Source organism: Caretta caretta, chromosome 10, assembly GCF_965140235.1.
Source record: "Caretta caretta isolate rCarCar2 chromosome 10, rCarCar1.hap1, whole genome shotgun sequence".
NCBI lineage: Eukaryota > Metazoa > Chordata > Testudines > Cheloniidae > Caretta > Caretta caretta.
Window position 1 is genome coordinate 50,396,247 of NC_134215.1, and position 14,229 is coordinate 50,410,475.

The 14,229-nt window shown below is 40.7% G+C and overlaps 1 protein-coding gene across 6 annotated transcripts in view; it reads right to left on the reverse strand.

Moving 5' to 3' along the window:
* Positions 1 to 14,229, reverse strand: part of TMEM266 (transmembrane protein 266) — a 193,240-nt gene that overhangs the window by 59,945 nt on the left and 119,066 nt on the right. For 5 of the 6 annotated variants that reach the window (XM_075132987.1, XM_075132988.1, XM_075132986.1 and 2 more), the window contains one exon: positions 2,635 to 2,789. The exons of the other annotated variant lie outside the window; for it this stretch is intronic. In XM_075132987.1, the coding sequence (XP_074989088.1) occupies positions 2,635 to 2,789 (155 nt within the window). The remainder of the gene's footprint in view (positions 1 to 2,634; positions 2,790 to 14,229) is intronic. 6 annotated transcript variants of the gene reach the window in all.

Below are 14,229 nucleotides of genomic sequence, written 5' to 3' on the forward strand. Positions count from 1 at the left end.
TTAGTTAATGTACATAGAGTCTGCCATATCAAATATGCTTCATGCTAAATTCACTCAAGGTCTATTAATTTCTCATTCGCATAATCTGCACTTTTGCAGATACAATTTCCATTGATGACAACAAGGAGTTGTGCCCACTGAACAAGTGCCAAGTGCAACTGAAATCGGCACTATGAATCTGAGAGGAGAATTCTGCCCTGGGATTTTAGCAATCATAGAAGCTTAATTTTTTGTACAATATTTTTGCACATGTAATTCAAAACCATTAAAAACACTCTAAAAAAACAGATTTCCTTGGTGATTGCAGTCTCTACTGTGGATTAATGGCTTTTATTAGAAACAAAATTGGCAGTGATGTACCATAGCATATCCTTAATACACTTGTATACGCTGCTTTCATATACTACAGGGAATTACTGTATGCTACAATTACATTTTTAAAAAACATAATTGCACACTAATGGCTTTTAAAAGATTAAGTTAAAAGTACAGTCTTCGTTTCACAGAATTATAGTATTTATGTTAACTCCTCCCATATATTCCATAAGCGGTTAAAGAACAAAACCCAAGGAATTTAATGTAACAAAAGCTACATGAAATAATGAGAAGCGTGGTGTGTTGATGGTTTAGTGTCAATGCAGTGAACTGCCATGCAGCAGTCTTTTACACACAGGGCCAGCAAGAATGGAGAGTAGCGCAGAGACAAAATGCTCAGCCTAGTACCATCTGTTTGCCTGGCACAAACCTCTCTGGGGTACAGGTTGGTGGGCTCTGAAAGATGTCACATGCAGCACTCCTCAGAGAGGAGTACTGATGGGGAAACAAATGGTAAAGAATGCAGGAGATCCTTCCGAAATAGTGTTAGAAGTCTAAGACAAACCCACAAAAGCCAATAAATCCAGTGTCTAGGATTCAACCATTAGCTCTACTAGCAGTGGCAACTTTAGGCATATGCAATGGGCCTTAGGCACACACCTGACCTATCAAAGTGCCATCACTGAATTTCTCTGTGATCCTCTCTTAGTTCAGCTCTAAAGATTGAATCCCATAGCCGATAACCCCAAATAGTTGGAAGACTGCATTTTGGTGCCGCCTCCTGACTTTCCTGTTTACAGAAGAGTTTGGTTAGCAAGGATGGCAGAGCCTCATAAATAGCTGATGGGGTTGTCTGAGGTTGGAAGGGATGGTTTCATAGACGTGTTTGAGGTGTGATATAGATAGGTATAAGGGGACCAGGTCAAATATAGGTAGGGTGTAGGAGAAGGCCCAGTCAGCATTCCTTCTTACAGGGCTTATACAATAAAACAACAACTCAGGCTGCTGCTAATAGTGGCTCCCTTAATATTACCTTTAAAGCAGAGTTTTTCTTTCTGAGCCCCACCTCCCCACCAAAAAAACATGTTCTAAAAACTCCATGGCCCACCTGTGCCACAATAACTGGTTTCTGCCAGGACCAGTGTTAAGGGATACCAAGCAGAGCAATTGCCCAGGGCTCCATGCAACAGAGGGCACCGTGAAGCTAAGTTCCTCTGGCTTCTGCTTCAGCCCCAGGTGGCGGGGCTCAGGGCCCCACGCTTCAGCAGTGGGACTTCGGCTTTCTGCGCTGGGCCCCAGAAAGTCTAACACTGGTCCTGCGTGGCAGACCCCCTGGAACCCGCTCACGGCCCGCCTGGGGGCCCTGGACCTCTGGTTGAGAACCACTGCTTTACAGCACTCCATTACACTCCGTAAACTGATCTTTGGGATGAAATCCTGAGACCACTGAAGTCAAATAGCAAAGCTCAAGAATATCACCCTAGAGTTCCTTAATCTTTAACGGTTCATTTTTTTGCCATTGTGGGTGTGTCTAAACCCCTTATAGTTATTTCTATATATTTCTACATAATTTCTTTTTTAAAGGGCACCTTTAATATTTAGCACAGGAAAACTTGTTGGCGCTTACATTCAGATGAGTTTTGTGTGACTGAGCAAAAAAGAATGGAGGGAGAGAACAGTGAAAGAACAGCTCAACCAGGAAGCAAAGCAACACAATTAAAAATTGCCTGTACCATGGAACCTGTGTAGAGTGAACTCAGATATAGCAAAACTTCACTTGTGTTGTTGTTATTTGTCTTACAATATGTTAGTGAAGTAGAAGGAAAGCCTTAATTGTTTCAATGCATTGCCAGACACAAACTGTAATTTCAGTTCCAACAAATCTCTGTTTATAGGGACAAATTACTAAAAGAGAGAGCACCAACTGCATCAGCAAAATCCACACTCACCTATTTGCATACATACATGTAACTATCACAGACGTGTCCTTTTGATGCACAAATGCCCTGTTTTCTGGTGTATGCAAATTGGAGAAGGTTATCATAATGGGAGTGTGCAGTTTTTGCAGGTGAACAAGGTGTGGGCACATTTTTTCAGGTGAATTCTACCTGCATCCTCTGAAAATCTGTCCCATAACGAATTTGCTCTGTGGGGAAGGGGAGGACTTCACTATACCAGGGTTCCACTGTATTAAAAGTACAGTAAAGGTCATTATCTAACTTTTAAACTACTTACATGACCAACCCTCCTCCCCCAAGCAAGTTAAATCTAAACATCATTTATCTTCGATCAAATTTTTTAAAAAAGCCTGCTACTCACACTGGAGAAGCTTTATATCTATTAGGAGTTCCAGAGTCAGGAGAATCACCACCAACACTACACAGGCTACCAGGAAACTGTTGAGACTTGCACTGAGCAAAAATACCTGCCACACAGCTGCTCGTCTCCCACAGCACGGCTTTAGCCAGTTAGATCTAAAGAAATAAAACAAGGGGGGCAGGGAGGGGAGAAGAGAGAGAAAGAGAGAGGAAGAGAAGGTAAAGAGTAATGGACTCTAAGTGAGAAAAGTGCTGCTAGAATAGATGTGACCATCAGTCCAAAACCTATTTACTTTTATTAATTTCTCTGTTAAATACAGCCTCTTCTCTTGTCTAATTTTCTGAATTAGTATAGAGTTGGATGCTAGTTACATATATCAATTGAAACTACCTGAATTTAATGGGCATCCTTAATTGCACCTGTACTATGGAGGAAGTTCTTCCTGGTCTAGAGGACTCAACAAGACCCTCTGTTCTAGTCACATTTTTATAACAGGCCCATCACCATTATATCCGAGTGCTTTTCAACAATGCATTAAGCAATACGACTAACGTCTGTCATGGGTGGTCCCTTCTTCAATCCCCAAGAAGAAAAAAATTCTTGTATGTTTGTTTTGATGTGTGTGCTATGTGCTTTTATTTGTGAAGGCCAGGGCAAAGACTCACTCTTTGTAGTTAGACTGGAAAGTAATGAAGTTGGTGGTAGTTCCTCTGGAAGTGAGAATTATGATCTTCGACCACTACACCACTTAAATCTTTGTGATGACTTGGAAAAAGTTGCCAAAGCAGGCATGCAGTCGTGTTTCAGCCTACCCTGTGCACCAGAGCCAGTGCCTATGATGTTACAAAAGGTGGCAGTGGGTGCTTGGAGAAGGGAAGGGTGGCAAGATCAGTGATCAAGTGGATGCAGTGGTTCTCATGAACAAAATGCAAATACATGGATATTGGTGGTACAAAGGGGGAGGGAGATGGTGCATACCACCTCTGAATTAATAACTCTAAATTCAATGGAGGCATAATTCATGTGGGAGTCAAACACCTGAAAAAAAAAACCCCACCACCATATCTGCATCACACAGCCTTCCCTGATGTAGCCATATGCCACATCTTCAAAAATGAGAAATGGGTATGTCTCAGTGCTACATAAGCAACACTAAGGGACTTAGAGCTCTCGAGTCTCTTCAGAAAAGAACGTTTCAGTGAAATGCTCCTTCCCCCAGGGGATTGCTTAACTAACCCTAAAGACCTCCTGTGCAGACACTTTAAACTTGAAAGAAGATCTGGCAAGGTTTACAGTATATAGATCTATCCTTAGTTCAAATGCATCAAGACTCTGGAGTAAACATCTGAAATCACCAGATACTGCTTCTCTGTCTCAAACATGCTGACTGAAAAAATGTGAAACAAAACACAACTACATGAACTGTAAAAGACTGGGAGTTCTAGATTTTTAAACAATTATTAAAACAAAAAACTAAAGCACCAAAAAGATAGGGGAAAAAAAAAAGAAAAATTAAAGGCACATAGGTGGTTGGGAAAAAGGGGTGACGCTAATCTTCTGCCCAATTTTAAGGAGAGACAGTGACAGGCTCCTAAAGGAGTTGCATTCGGTCCTCCTCTGCTGGTGGCTCAAAAATAAGGCCTCTGGGAAGAAATAGGGTTTTGAGGTAAAACAAGGGGGAAAATCCTCCCAGCTGTCGGGGGCACATATTTGCAATTTGGTCACCAGGGAAAAAAGTATCTCATAGATGGAAGCTGATGTACTCCCTTATCTTCTAGATCCCATTCCAGTACTCACAACTGCTCTCAAACCTAAAGAAGAGCTTGAAAGTGTGTCTCTCACCAACAGAAGTTGGTCCAATAAAAGATATTACCTCACCCACTTTGTCTCTCTAATATCCTTGGACCAATGTGGCTACAACAACACTGCAAACTTCCGCGCTAGGTTGGTCTACAGAACTTGGCTTTGAAAGCACTCCCAGTGCCACAAGTTGTAAGGAACATGACTGAAAAGTGAAGCAAAAGTTGTTCTCTTTCAGAATTTTTGCTCTTTTTGTGGGAAAATAAAAAAAAATAAAAATACTCTGATGTTCTTCTATCCAAGGATCTTAAGCTGCTTCACAAACATAAATAAGCTAAACCTCACTCTGAAGATCCCTAGCAAGTCAGCTTAGTATATTTGTTCCCTTTTAACAGGCAGGAAAACTGAGGTACACAGAGAGCTGTGGCAGAGCAGGGAATAGAACCTCTAACTCCTGCTTCTGGGTCACATATTTTAACCACTATTCTTCTTTTCAATACTTAAGTGCTAATCCTCCAAACTGTCTGGGGACAGACCTTTATGTGGACTGAGACCTTTTGCCATTAGATTTATTGGTAGGGGTTTTTATACATTAATTTCAAAACAGGATCACATTCTTCATTATGGCTGTTATTTTAGTTTTGAATAATTTTCTGATCACCCTCCTGGTGGTTATATTTTTATTTACAATAAGGAATAGCCTTATTTATTTTCCTAATCCTTCTCTCTTGTTCTTACACCTTCTTTCTCTTCTATTTCACCAATTCTTAGCTCTTCCTTTTCCTTAGCTTAACGCTTCCTTTTGCCTTTTTCCTATTCTCAGCGTGATCAGTAGAGGGCCTAGCTACATACTTTTAAAAATCTCCGTATTCTTAAGACTTCTAAGGACACTGAACATACATACACTTAAATAGATTGCATTACTCAGCATATACTACACACTGGCACTATAATGATTAACATTATTATTTAATTGTTTAAGTTAGTAACTACTTAAAGAACTGATAATGCATGAAAAATAAAGTTCACCTCTCTAGCTCTGCACTGGCTGTCTATGCACGTAGCAATTTTTCATTCTGTACAAAAACTTTGCAATGGAAGTATCGTATTATAGTTTGGAAAACATTGTTCTCAAAGGTGAACTGCAAAGCATAGAATGCTTAAGTTTCTTTCTAATTAACAGACTATAAATCAGGGGTGGCCAACCTGTGGCTCAGGAGCCACATGTGGCTCTTCGGAAGTTAATATGTGGCTCCTTGTATAGGCACTGACTCTGGGGCTGGAGCTACAGACGCTAACTGTCCAATGTGCCAGGGGGTGCTCACTGCTCAACTCCTGGCTCTGCCATAGGCCCTGCCCCCACTCCACCACTTTCCCCACACTCTCCTTGGCCCGCCGTGCCCTCGCTCCCTCCCCCTCCCCCAACCTCCTGCATGCCATGAAACAGCTGATCGGGAGGTACGGAAAGGGAGGGGGAGGCGCTGATCAGTGGGGCTGCCGATCGGCGGGGTGGGAGGCGCTGGGAGCTAGGTGGGGGGAAGCTGATGGGGGGACTGCTGATGTATTACTCTGGCTCTTTGGCAATGTACATTGGTACATTCCGGCTCCTTCTCTGGCTCAGGTTGGCCACCCCTCCTATAAATCTTTATCTCAAAATTACAAACACATTTTAAAATTAAAAACTGGAAAACCACCTGCTCCTTCACTTATTAACAGGATGCACTCATGTATAATCTGTCATCTGAGGATTTCAAGGAATTATACACCTTTAGTTGTCATTCTCACTTCACATATACTGAAAATTATCCAGAGAGGTTCAGCTATTTGCCCAAACTCACACAGCAAGTCATCTGCTCTGACCACTAGACAGAGGCATAGCAAGCCTGGGGTGAGGAGTCTGCGTTTCCACCACAATAACTGAAGGCATCTTAAACTCCAAAATACAAAGCAAGGGGGAAAATGGAACTTTGAACTCAGGACTGGGTGTGTGAGTGAAGATGGGACAGTTTTCCTAACATTTTATTTTAAATGTGAATTTATTTTTAACACTTAGCCTCACAACACCCATATGAGGTAAAACAAATTAATGTTTGTAAAGCAGATTGGAATCTTTTCATGGAAGTCAATATACAAGTGCACAGTTTTATTATGGGACATTTGAAATATATATTGATCAAAATGATCAGGAATTTTTTAAAAAGACACTTTTAACATGGCTTTTTGCAAAGCCAATCTATTACTAGCCTAATTTGATGCACTAATACACAGGTTTTAAAAAAGATGTTCAGCATTGAACAAAATTGGGGAAAGAATTACCACATTTATTTGGTAATGAGCAACCATAATCACTTCATTCAAGCTACTAAAATCTGTCACTGTTTCTGTTTCCCTGTCTTGCAAAACAAACCAACCAATCAAACATTCATGGCATAGTAACCAGCCTTTCTGGCTAATTAGTAAGCATTCCCCTCCCTCAAAATGATCTGCAGGCTAAAACTGGGCAACAGGTTATATCTAGGGATGGACACAAATGAAGATTAGCAATTAGCCAACAGAAGGCATGACCCAGACCAGGAAGTGATAAAAATACAAGTATGGGTAGCAGCCTAGACCTGGCTGAGGGAAACCAGGCAGCAGAGCCTGGCAGGAGTTTGCAAGTAGCACCTAGAAGACCTGAGGAACTCTGAGAGACACGTACAGCCTTGTACCCTCCAACTGGATTGCTCCTTAGAGGCTTAGCTAAGAATAACTTCATGAATTATTTCTTTAAATAAGTTTTAATACTTAGGAGATTTGCAAACTTTCTTTTCTGACAGCTCTGGTATAAAGTTTCCTCCTTTAGTATTACAGGTGTGCGAGTGTTCAAATGGGAACCTATCAAAAGGTGACCTATGTAGGGTCAGGTATGTGAAGAATCAACTGCGCTTGCTTTTGAGCTTGTACCATACTGTGCATACTACCAAGTATTCAAGTTGCACTCACACTGGCCTTTTCCCTGAGATTACTACCACCACTGCAGCTCCACTAGTGTAATTACTAGCTACGCACAGCAGGTCAACACGGCATCTTGGGTAAGACACGGGCACTCACTGCATTACCTGTATTAGTGCTTCCACTGGTTTAGCTATACCAGTGGAAGTACTGGTGGGAAATATTAGGGAGAAAGGCTAATGTAGATCAGGCTGAAAGGGTCCTGTGCACCATGACACATACAGAAACAACCTACCAAAGGTAAGAGTGTTCACATGAAGACTTTGAATGATCTGTGTCAGAAAAGAATCAGAAAGACATTTCTAAATCATGGAACATGTTTGTAACATACTGACTGAGCAGTGCAACATTTTATATGTTCTGCAATAAAGAGCCGGTTATCACACAGAATTTAGAGTAGCCAAATGCTCAAAGTGGAAAAGAGGGAAAACATTTTCTGCTGCAATGCAGGTCTTAGATTTGGACCAGAGCACACAGAGTAACAATGATGTAGTACTGCACAGGAGAACAAATCATCATTACAGTCTCCTTCAGTACATTTCGCCATTTTGCTTTTGTTCTATCTTTCTGGCCCCAGTTCATGTCTGGCAGTTATGCATATGTTTTAAAAAAACCCAATAAACCAACCAAACATCACTTTTGTAAACAGAGAGAGAGCTTGCTCACTGAATGAGACAGTTCAGCCTTAAAAGCTCTCTACCTCATCTCCCTCCTTGGGGCTGGGTAATTCATCATGGATCAGTCTGATATCTTCATGGGCCTGTGTGAGTTGAACAGAGTAATTGAGAGGAGTGACGTAGGATAGTAAAAGCCCTTACAGTATCAAGTGGCGAACCAAGGAAGAAAGGCAGAAACTTAAACCTATTTTAGTTAATGACCCTCTAAGTCTTGCAGAAAAACAACTAAAATACTAGGCAGAAATCAAAATAATAATTCAAAGATTTGGAAAAAAAGAGAAATAATGAAGACTCTAGCACCATCTGATGCAAATTTAGAAGCCAGACTAAACTGTCTGAAGGAAAAAAATTAGCACATTCTTGGTGTTTTACAAATAAAATAATAATAAGAAATGAGATCACAAAAAACAAAATGAAAATGAAGAGGCAATGTAAAATGCCAGAAAGAACAGAATGTTTAAATCTGTTAAAAGACAACAAGAACAAGGATGAAAAATAAATCTAGTATAAGAATACTGACCTTGTCAAGAAAATCAATAAAAAGCAACACAAAGAATAATGAAGGAAAACACCCCACAACATTCCATGGTAGTAACAGAAGTAGTTTGGGTTGAAGCATTGGCGTGACATGCAGCACTGCACAGCTGCTGTGCAAAATCTTCCATGAAATGTCACTACTATAGCTCTGATCTTGTAAAGACTTATGCAAATGCTTAATATTTACATACTTTAACACATACATGTAAATTATGTATGTGCATAAGTTCTTGTACAATTAGGGTCCAGTTATTTTTTCAATTAACACAATACCTGTGATCTTGTGGGTAATGTGCTGCTTTCTGTAAACTTAACCAAAAGCTTTATAGATTCTAAAAAGATATGAAGAATGTTATGCAGAGATAGTCAGTATGCAATTTTATGCCTTGGAAAAAGAAAACATTCCTTTACCCCAAAACATCACTTCTTTATTACAAAGCAGAAATAACTAACAGATTTCTAAAAGCACAGAAATGTTCAAAGTAACAGGAAGAGTTGGAGTTACTTTGCATGGTCCACCATAAGATAGAGAACAAGAAATCTGAAGAACTATAGGAGAGGAATTCATTCAAGAGAAGAGAAACATGAGGGACCTATTTTATACAACTACAGGTTATGCCACCTTGTGTTAGGGTTATATCAGTTCATCATAATAGTACTGGTGAACAAAGTACTGGTGAAATCCTGGCCCCAACGTGAAGTCAATTGTGAAGCTCCCAGACTTTACTGGAGCCAGTATTTCACCTCTTGACTTTATTATTCTAATTTTATTAAAGTGATTTTACTGTGGTTCATCTGCAAACAGGTCATTGTGGAATAAAACAAGCCATGCTGTAGAGTCTATTATTACAGTGTAGACTATGAAAAGAACTTTGATGAATCAAAAAGAGAAGCAATTTTAAAAATATCCAAAGGCTGAGAGATTCAGGTGCAAGAATCCTAAATCACATCTACATAAATATGCACTGACATTTCATCTGGAGAAGGGGAGTGAAGCAGCACAAAGATATAATCCAGCCTTAATTCTACACTTCACATCTGGAGAAGACTGCCAAGAACATTGCACAAGAAGAAATCATTAAAATAAACACAGAAATCTTTTTAAAAAAAATCTATCCAAAAAGCTTTGTTTAGAGAAAATTTTAGAAGGGTTACTATAATACAAGGACTTGCTGTTTGGCCTTAGGCTAGTGACTATTTTAAGACACCAAGGGATTGGTCCTGCACCATTAAAGTCAGTGGAAGTTTTGCTATTGAGTTCACTGAGAGCTGCTGGTGCTCAGCATCTCTGAAATTCATACTCCTGGGCTGTGATTCTGCTCCCACTGAAAAAAATGACCTAAACTCACTCCCTAAAAATTACGGCACCAAAAATCAAATGTCATTTTTGAAAATTTGGCCTTTAAATTCTGTGTCACAGTTTCCCCATTTGTAAAATGTAGATAATCATACTTCCATCCCTTTCTCACAGGAAGGTTGAATGCATTAATTACTGTTTGTACAATGATTTGAAAATTAAAAGCATGAAGATTTATTATTCTCATGTTTAACTTCCTAATATTGTTGACAAGTCTTTGACCATTTTTTCCATCCCCAGATGTTCAACAACTCCAGCCCCCAGAGTTCCTATTTAGCTGCTCTCTCTTCTCTGCTTCCTCCTCTTATCCTACTTCCCATCATTCTTTCTTTAACATTTTTCTATAGTTTATTTTACTCTCTACCTAAGCAAATGTAAGTAGATTTTAAATGTGGCTGAGCACAGAAGCAACAAAGTAAGACAAATAGTTAAAAAAAAATCCATGCAGGTATATCCACCAGATAAAACACATAACAAGCATAAGCTATGGACCAGACTCATTTTTTTCATATTTAGGGACACTGTCCATTACTTAAATTAAACAATCTGCCCCCCTACACACACACACACACACACACAAAACAAAACCCAAAACATTTGCACTTCTGGCTAAGTTTTTTAATCTATTATGAGATTACAAAAAAATGTATCTAGGATTTTTTCCATTTGTTTATTTGTGCATTTAATATTTTCTGTCTATAGTCAGGTTTCAGAGTAACAGCCGTGTTAGTCTGTATTCGCAAAAAGAAAAGGAGTACTTGTGGCACCTTAGAGACTAACCAATGTATTTGAGCATAAGCTTTCGTGAGCTACAGCTCACTTAATCGGATGCATACTGTGGAAAGTGTAGAAGATCTTTTATACACACAAAGCATGAAAAAATATCGCCCCCCACCCCACCCTCCTGCTGGCAATAGCTTATCTAAAGTGATCACTCTCCTTAAAGTGTGTAGTGGGGTGGGGGGAGGTATTTTTTCATGCTTTGTGTGTATAAAAGATCTTCTACACTTTCCACAGTATGCATCCGATGAAGTGAGCTGTAGCTCACGAAAGCTTATGCTCAAATAAATTGGTTAGTCTCTAAGGTGCCACAAGTACTCCTTTTCTTTTTGTCTATAGTCAGTTTCACTCTTTCCTATCAATTTCCCATTAGTTGTGCGGGTCTTTTACACAGCAGTACAGAGAGAAAATATTTTTATAAAATAGAAAATACCAACATAAAACCATAAAAATTAGGAGTGGCACCTGAAGCTACTTTTAACTCATTTTTAAACACTCACTAGATTTCTGGTTAACAATTTCCCTTATAACACTTCTATTTTGGTGTCCACTCTCTCCAACATCTTGAACAACTCCCAATATCTTAATGAGAACCTCACAGTAACATAGAGGGTTGAACAGAACCTTTCGGTTATTTTGTTCTCATCCTTTGTACAAGTGCAGTACCCAATCTGTGGCAGACACTTTTTTCTATTCTTCATTGCCCTAAGGTCCGCGGATCTGTTACAATAGAATCTTCAGTGCGGTGTTCCTCCAGGGTCAGGAACAGGCTTATCTTTTAGGTACAGATATTCCAAATGAGGTATATTATATATCCTCCATTTTCTCCTCCACTTTGTAGTGTGGAGAAGCCTTCTGATAAAAAATGGCATTGGTTAAAGACCAGATAACCAATATGTTAAATTTTGGTGAGTTTATGTATTGATGGTCATGTGACCACCTAACAAATCATAATTTATAAGGGGGGGGTCACATTCAGAGGCTTGCTGAGTAAAAGGGGTCACCAATACAAACGTTTGAGAACCATGGTCCTAAGCATAGCTCACCTTACCTGATCAAATGAAGTTTTGGAATAGCCTTCCACGGGAAGTAGTGGGGGCAAAAGATCTATCTAGCTTTAAGATTAAACTCGATAAGTTTATGGAGGAGACGGTATGATGGGATAACATGGTTTTGATAATTAAATATTCACGGTAAATAGGCCTAATGGCCTGTGATGGGATGTTAGATGGGGTGGGATCTGAGTTACCCAGGAAAGAATTTTCTGTAGTATCTGGCTGGTGAATCTTGCCCATATGCTCAGGGTTTATCTGATTGCCATATTTGGGGTCGGGAAGGAATTTTCCTCCAGGGCAGATTGGAAGAGGCCCTGGGGGTTTTTCGCCTTCCTCTGTAGCATGGGGCACGGGTCACTTGCTGGAGGATTCTCTGCTCCTTGAAGTCTTTAAACCACAATTTCAGGACTTCAATAGCTCAGACATAGGTGAGAGGTTTTTCGCAGGAGTGGGTGGGTGAAATTCTGTGGCCTGCATTGTGCAGGAGGTCAGACTAGATGATGATAATGGTCCCTTCTGACCTTAGTATCTATGAATCTATGATCACTCTCATTACAGTGTGTATGGTAACACCCATTGTTTCATGTTCTCTGTGATATAAAATCTCCCCACTGTATATTCCACTGCATGCATCTGATGAAGTGAGCTGTAGCTCACGAAAGCTTATGCTCAAATAAATTTGTTTGTCTCTAAGGTGCCACAAGTACTCCTTTTCTTTTTGTGGGTACAGACTAACATGGCTGCTACTATGAAACCTGTCCTAAACATAGTTTCACAATACTCTGTACTCTGCCTATAAGTCTATCCTCCACGTCTTTAGGTTTGTTTGTTTGTTGTTAATATATATTTTTATTATTTGATTCCCTAACTCTGATTCAGACAGCAGGCCTTCCCCCCCCAAAAAGGAAGAATTCCCTCTTGTGTGTGTGTGTGTGTGTGTGTATGTGCAGGCATGCCCAGAGGAGTCCGCACAAGTCTCTGGCTTGGTTCTTTTTGCATGGATCTGCCACACTGAACTCTGTGAAGGTGAGCAGGGAAAACACCACTAAGTTTAATTAATTACCCTTTGAGAATTTATCTCCATAATCCTGCTTCAGATGGGGGAGAGAAACTGGGCTCAGAGACTGCTCCAAAAATATTTCAAGTGGCTAGCAATCTCCCTGTTTTCAAAGAGGCTGGGACTTATTGTGTCCTCTCCCCAGCACGGGCCCTTTTTGGGTCTCTCAGGAAGGTACAGGCCTGAGGTTCAAAGATGGGCTTTCACAGAAGATCTACCCCTCTCTACTGCATGGGAAGCAGATTTGCCATATGGTTGTGTGTTTTCCCTGGAGGTGGCAGCCTGCGAATCCCAGGACGCCTGTTACAGAGGTGAGGCGGCAGCTGGAAGAGAGAGATAGCTCCAAAGACATCTTGCTGCAGTCTGTGATGTTGGCAAAGTCTGTGCTTGGTCCAGTGCCCTCCATATAGAGCCTGTGGGGAGATAGAGGTGGGGGAGGAGGTGACTGACCTTCACAGTTGGGAGCTTGGTTGCTGGTGTGGATTATTGGGATTTACGTTTAATCTACCATTTGGCACACTGCCCCTCTGAAGTCATTCCCATCCTGGAGATAGGGGTGGAGGAGCTGCTTGCCCCTGGAGCCGGCTATTCCAATCCTGCTCAGCTTCTTTCCTGCCTGGGGAAGGGTGGACTGAGGTACCCTGCTCAGTTTGGGCTGTGAGGAGGAAACTGTGTTCTGCCCATAGCCAAGCTCCCGCAAAAAACAGTAGGTAAGAGGGTGAAGCAGACTGCAAAGACCTCTCCCTTTGCCTCTGACTTTTCTCAGCCTAACTCACTCCCTGAGGCCTGCAGGAGCACTAACTGCTGCAAATGCCTCCAAAGGGGAAGCACAGTTGAGGGGGCAATCTCCAAACATGGCAAATGAAGTCCTGTGACAGGGATGGGAATTAGACAGACACATTTTTCAACCGATCTGCGAGTCAGAATTTTGAAATAAAGTCTGGAATTTTCCACAGAAAAGCTTCATAGCAGGGAGCTGAGCCACTGGCCACTATGGAGGCAGATAAAGCTGGAGGGAATTTCAGAGAGTGGGGCATTCTGCTGCTGCCCGTGACTGACAGATCTGTTTCTGCACCCAGGATGCAAGCAGTTGAAGTATCCATTCTAACAGATCTTTGGACCTTGAAGAATAGCGCTTCAGATGGTGAAATCTGCAGCTACTAGGGCTGAATACTTGCACTAATCTTCTTTTATATTTATCCAATAGCAATATAGCCTCAGGCTTACACCTGCATACTCAAATTAATTATAAAGTGCCTCTTTAGACACACGTGGCATTGCATCATATTTATATAATCTAACTGAAATTTATTTCCCCTTGTTTGGAATTTCTGAAAACAT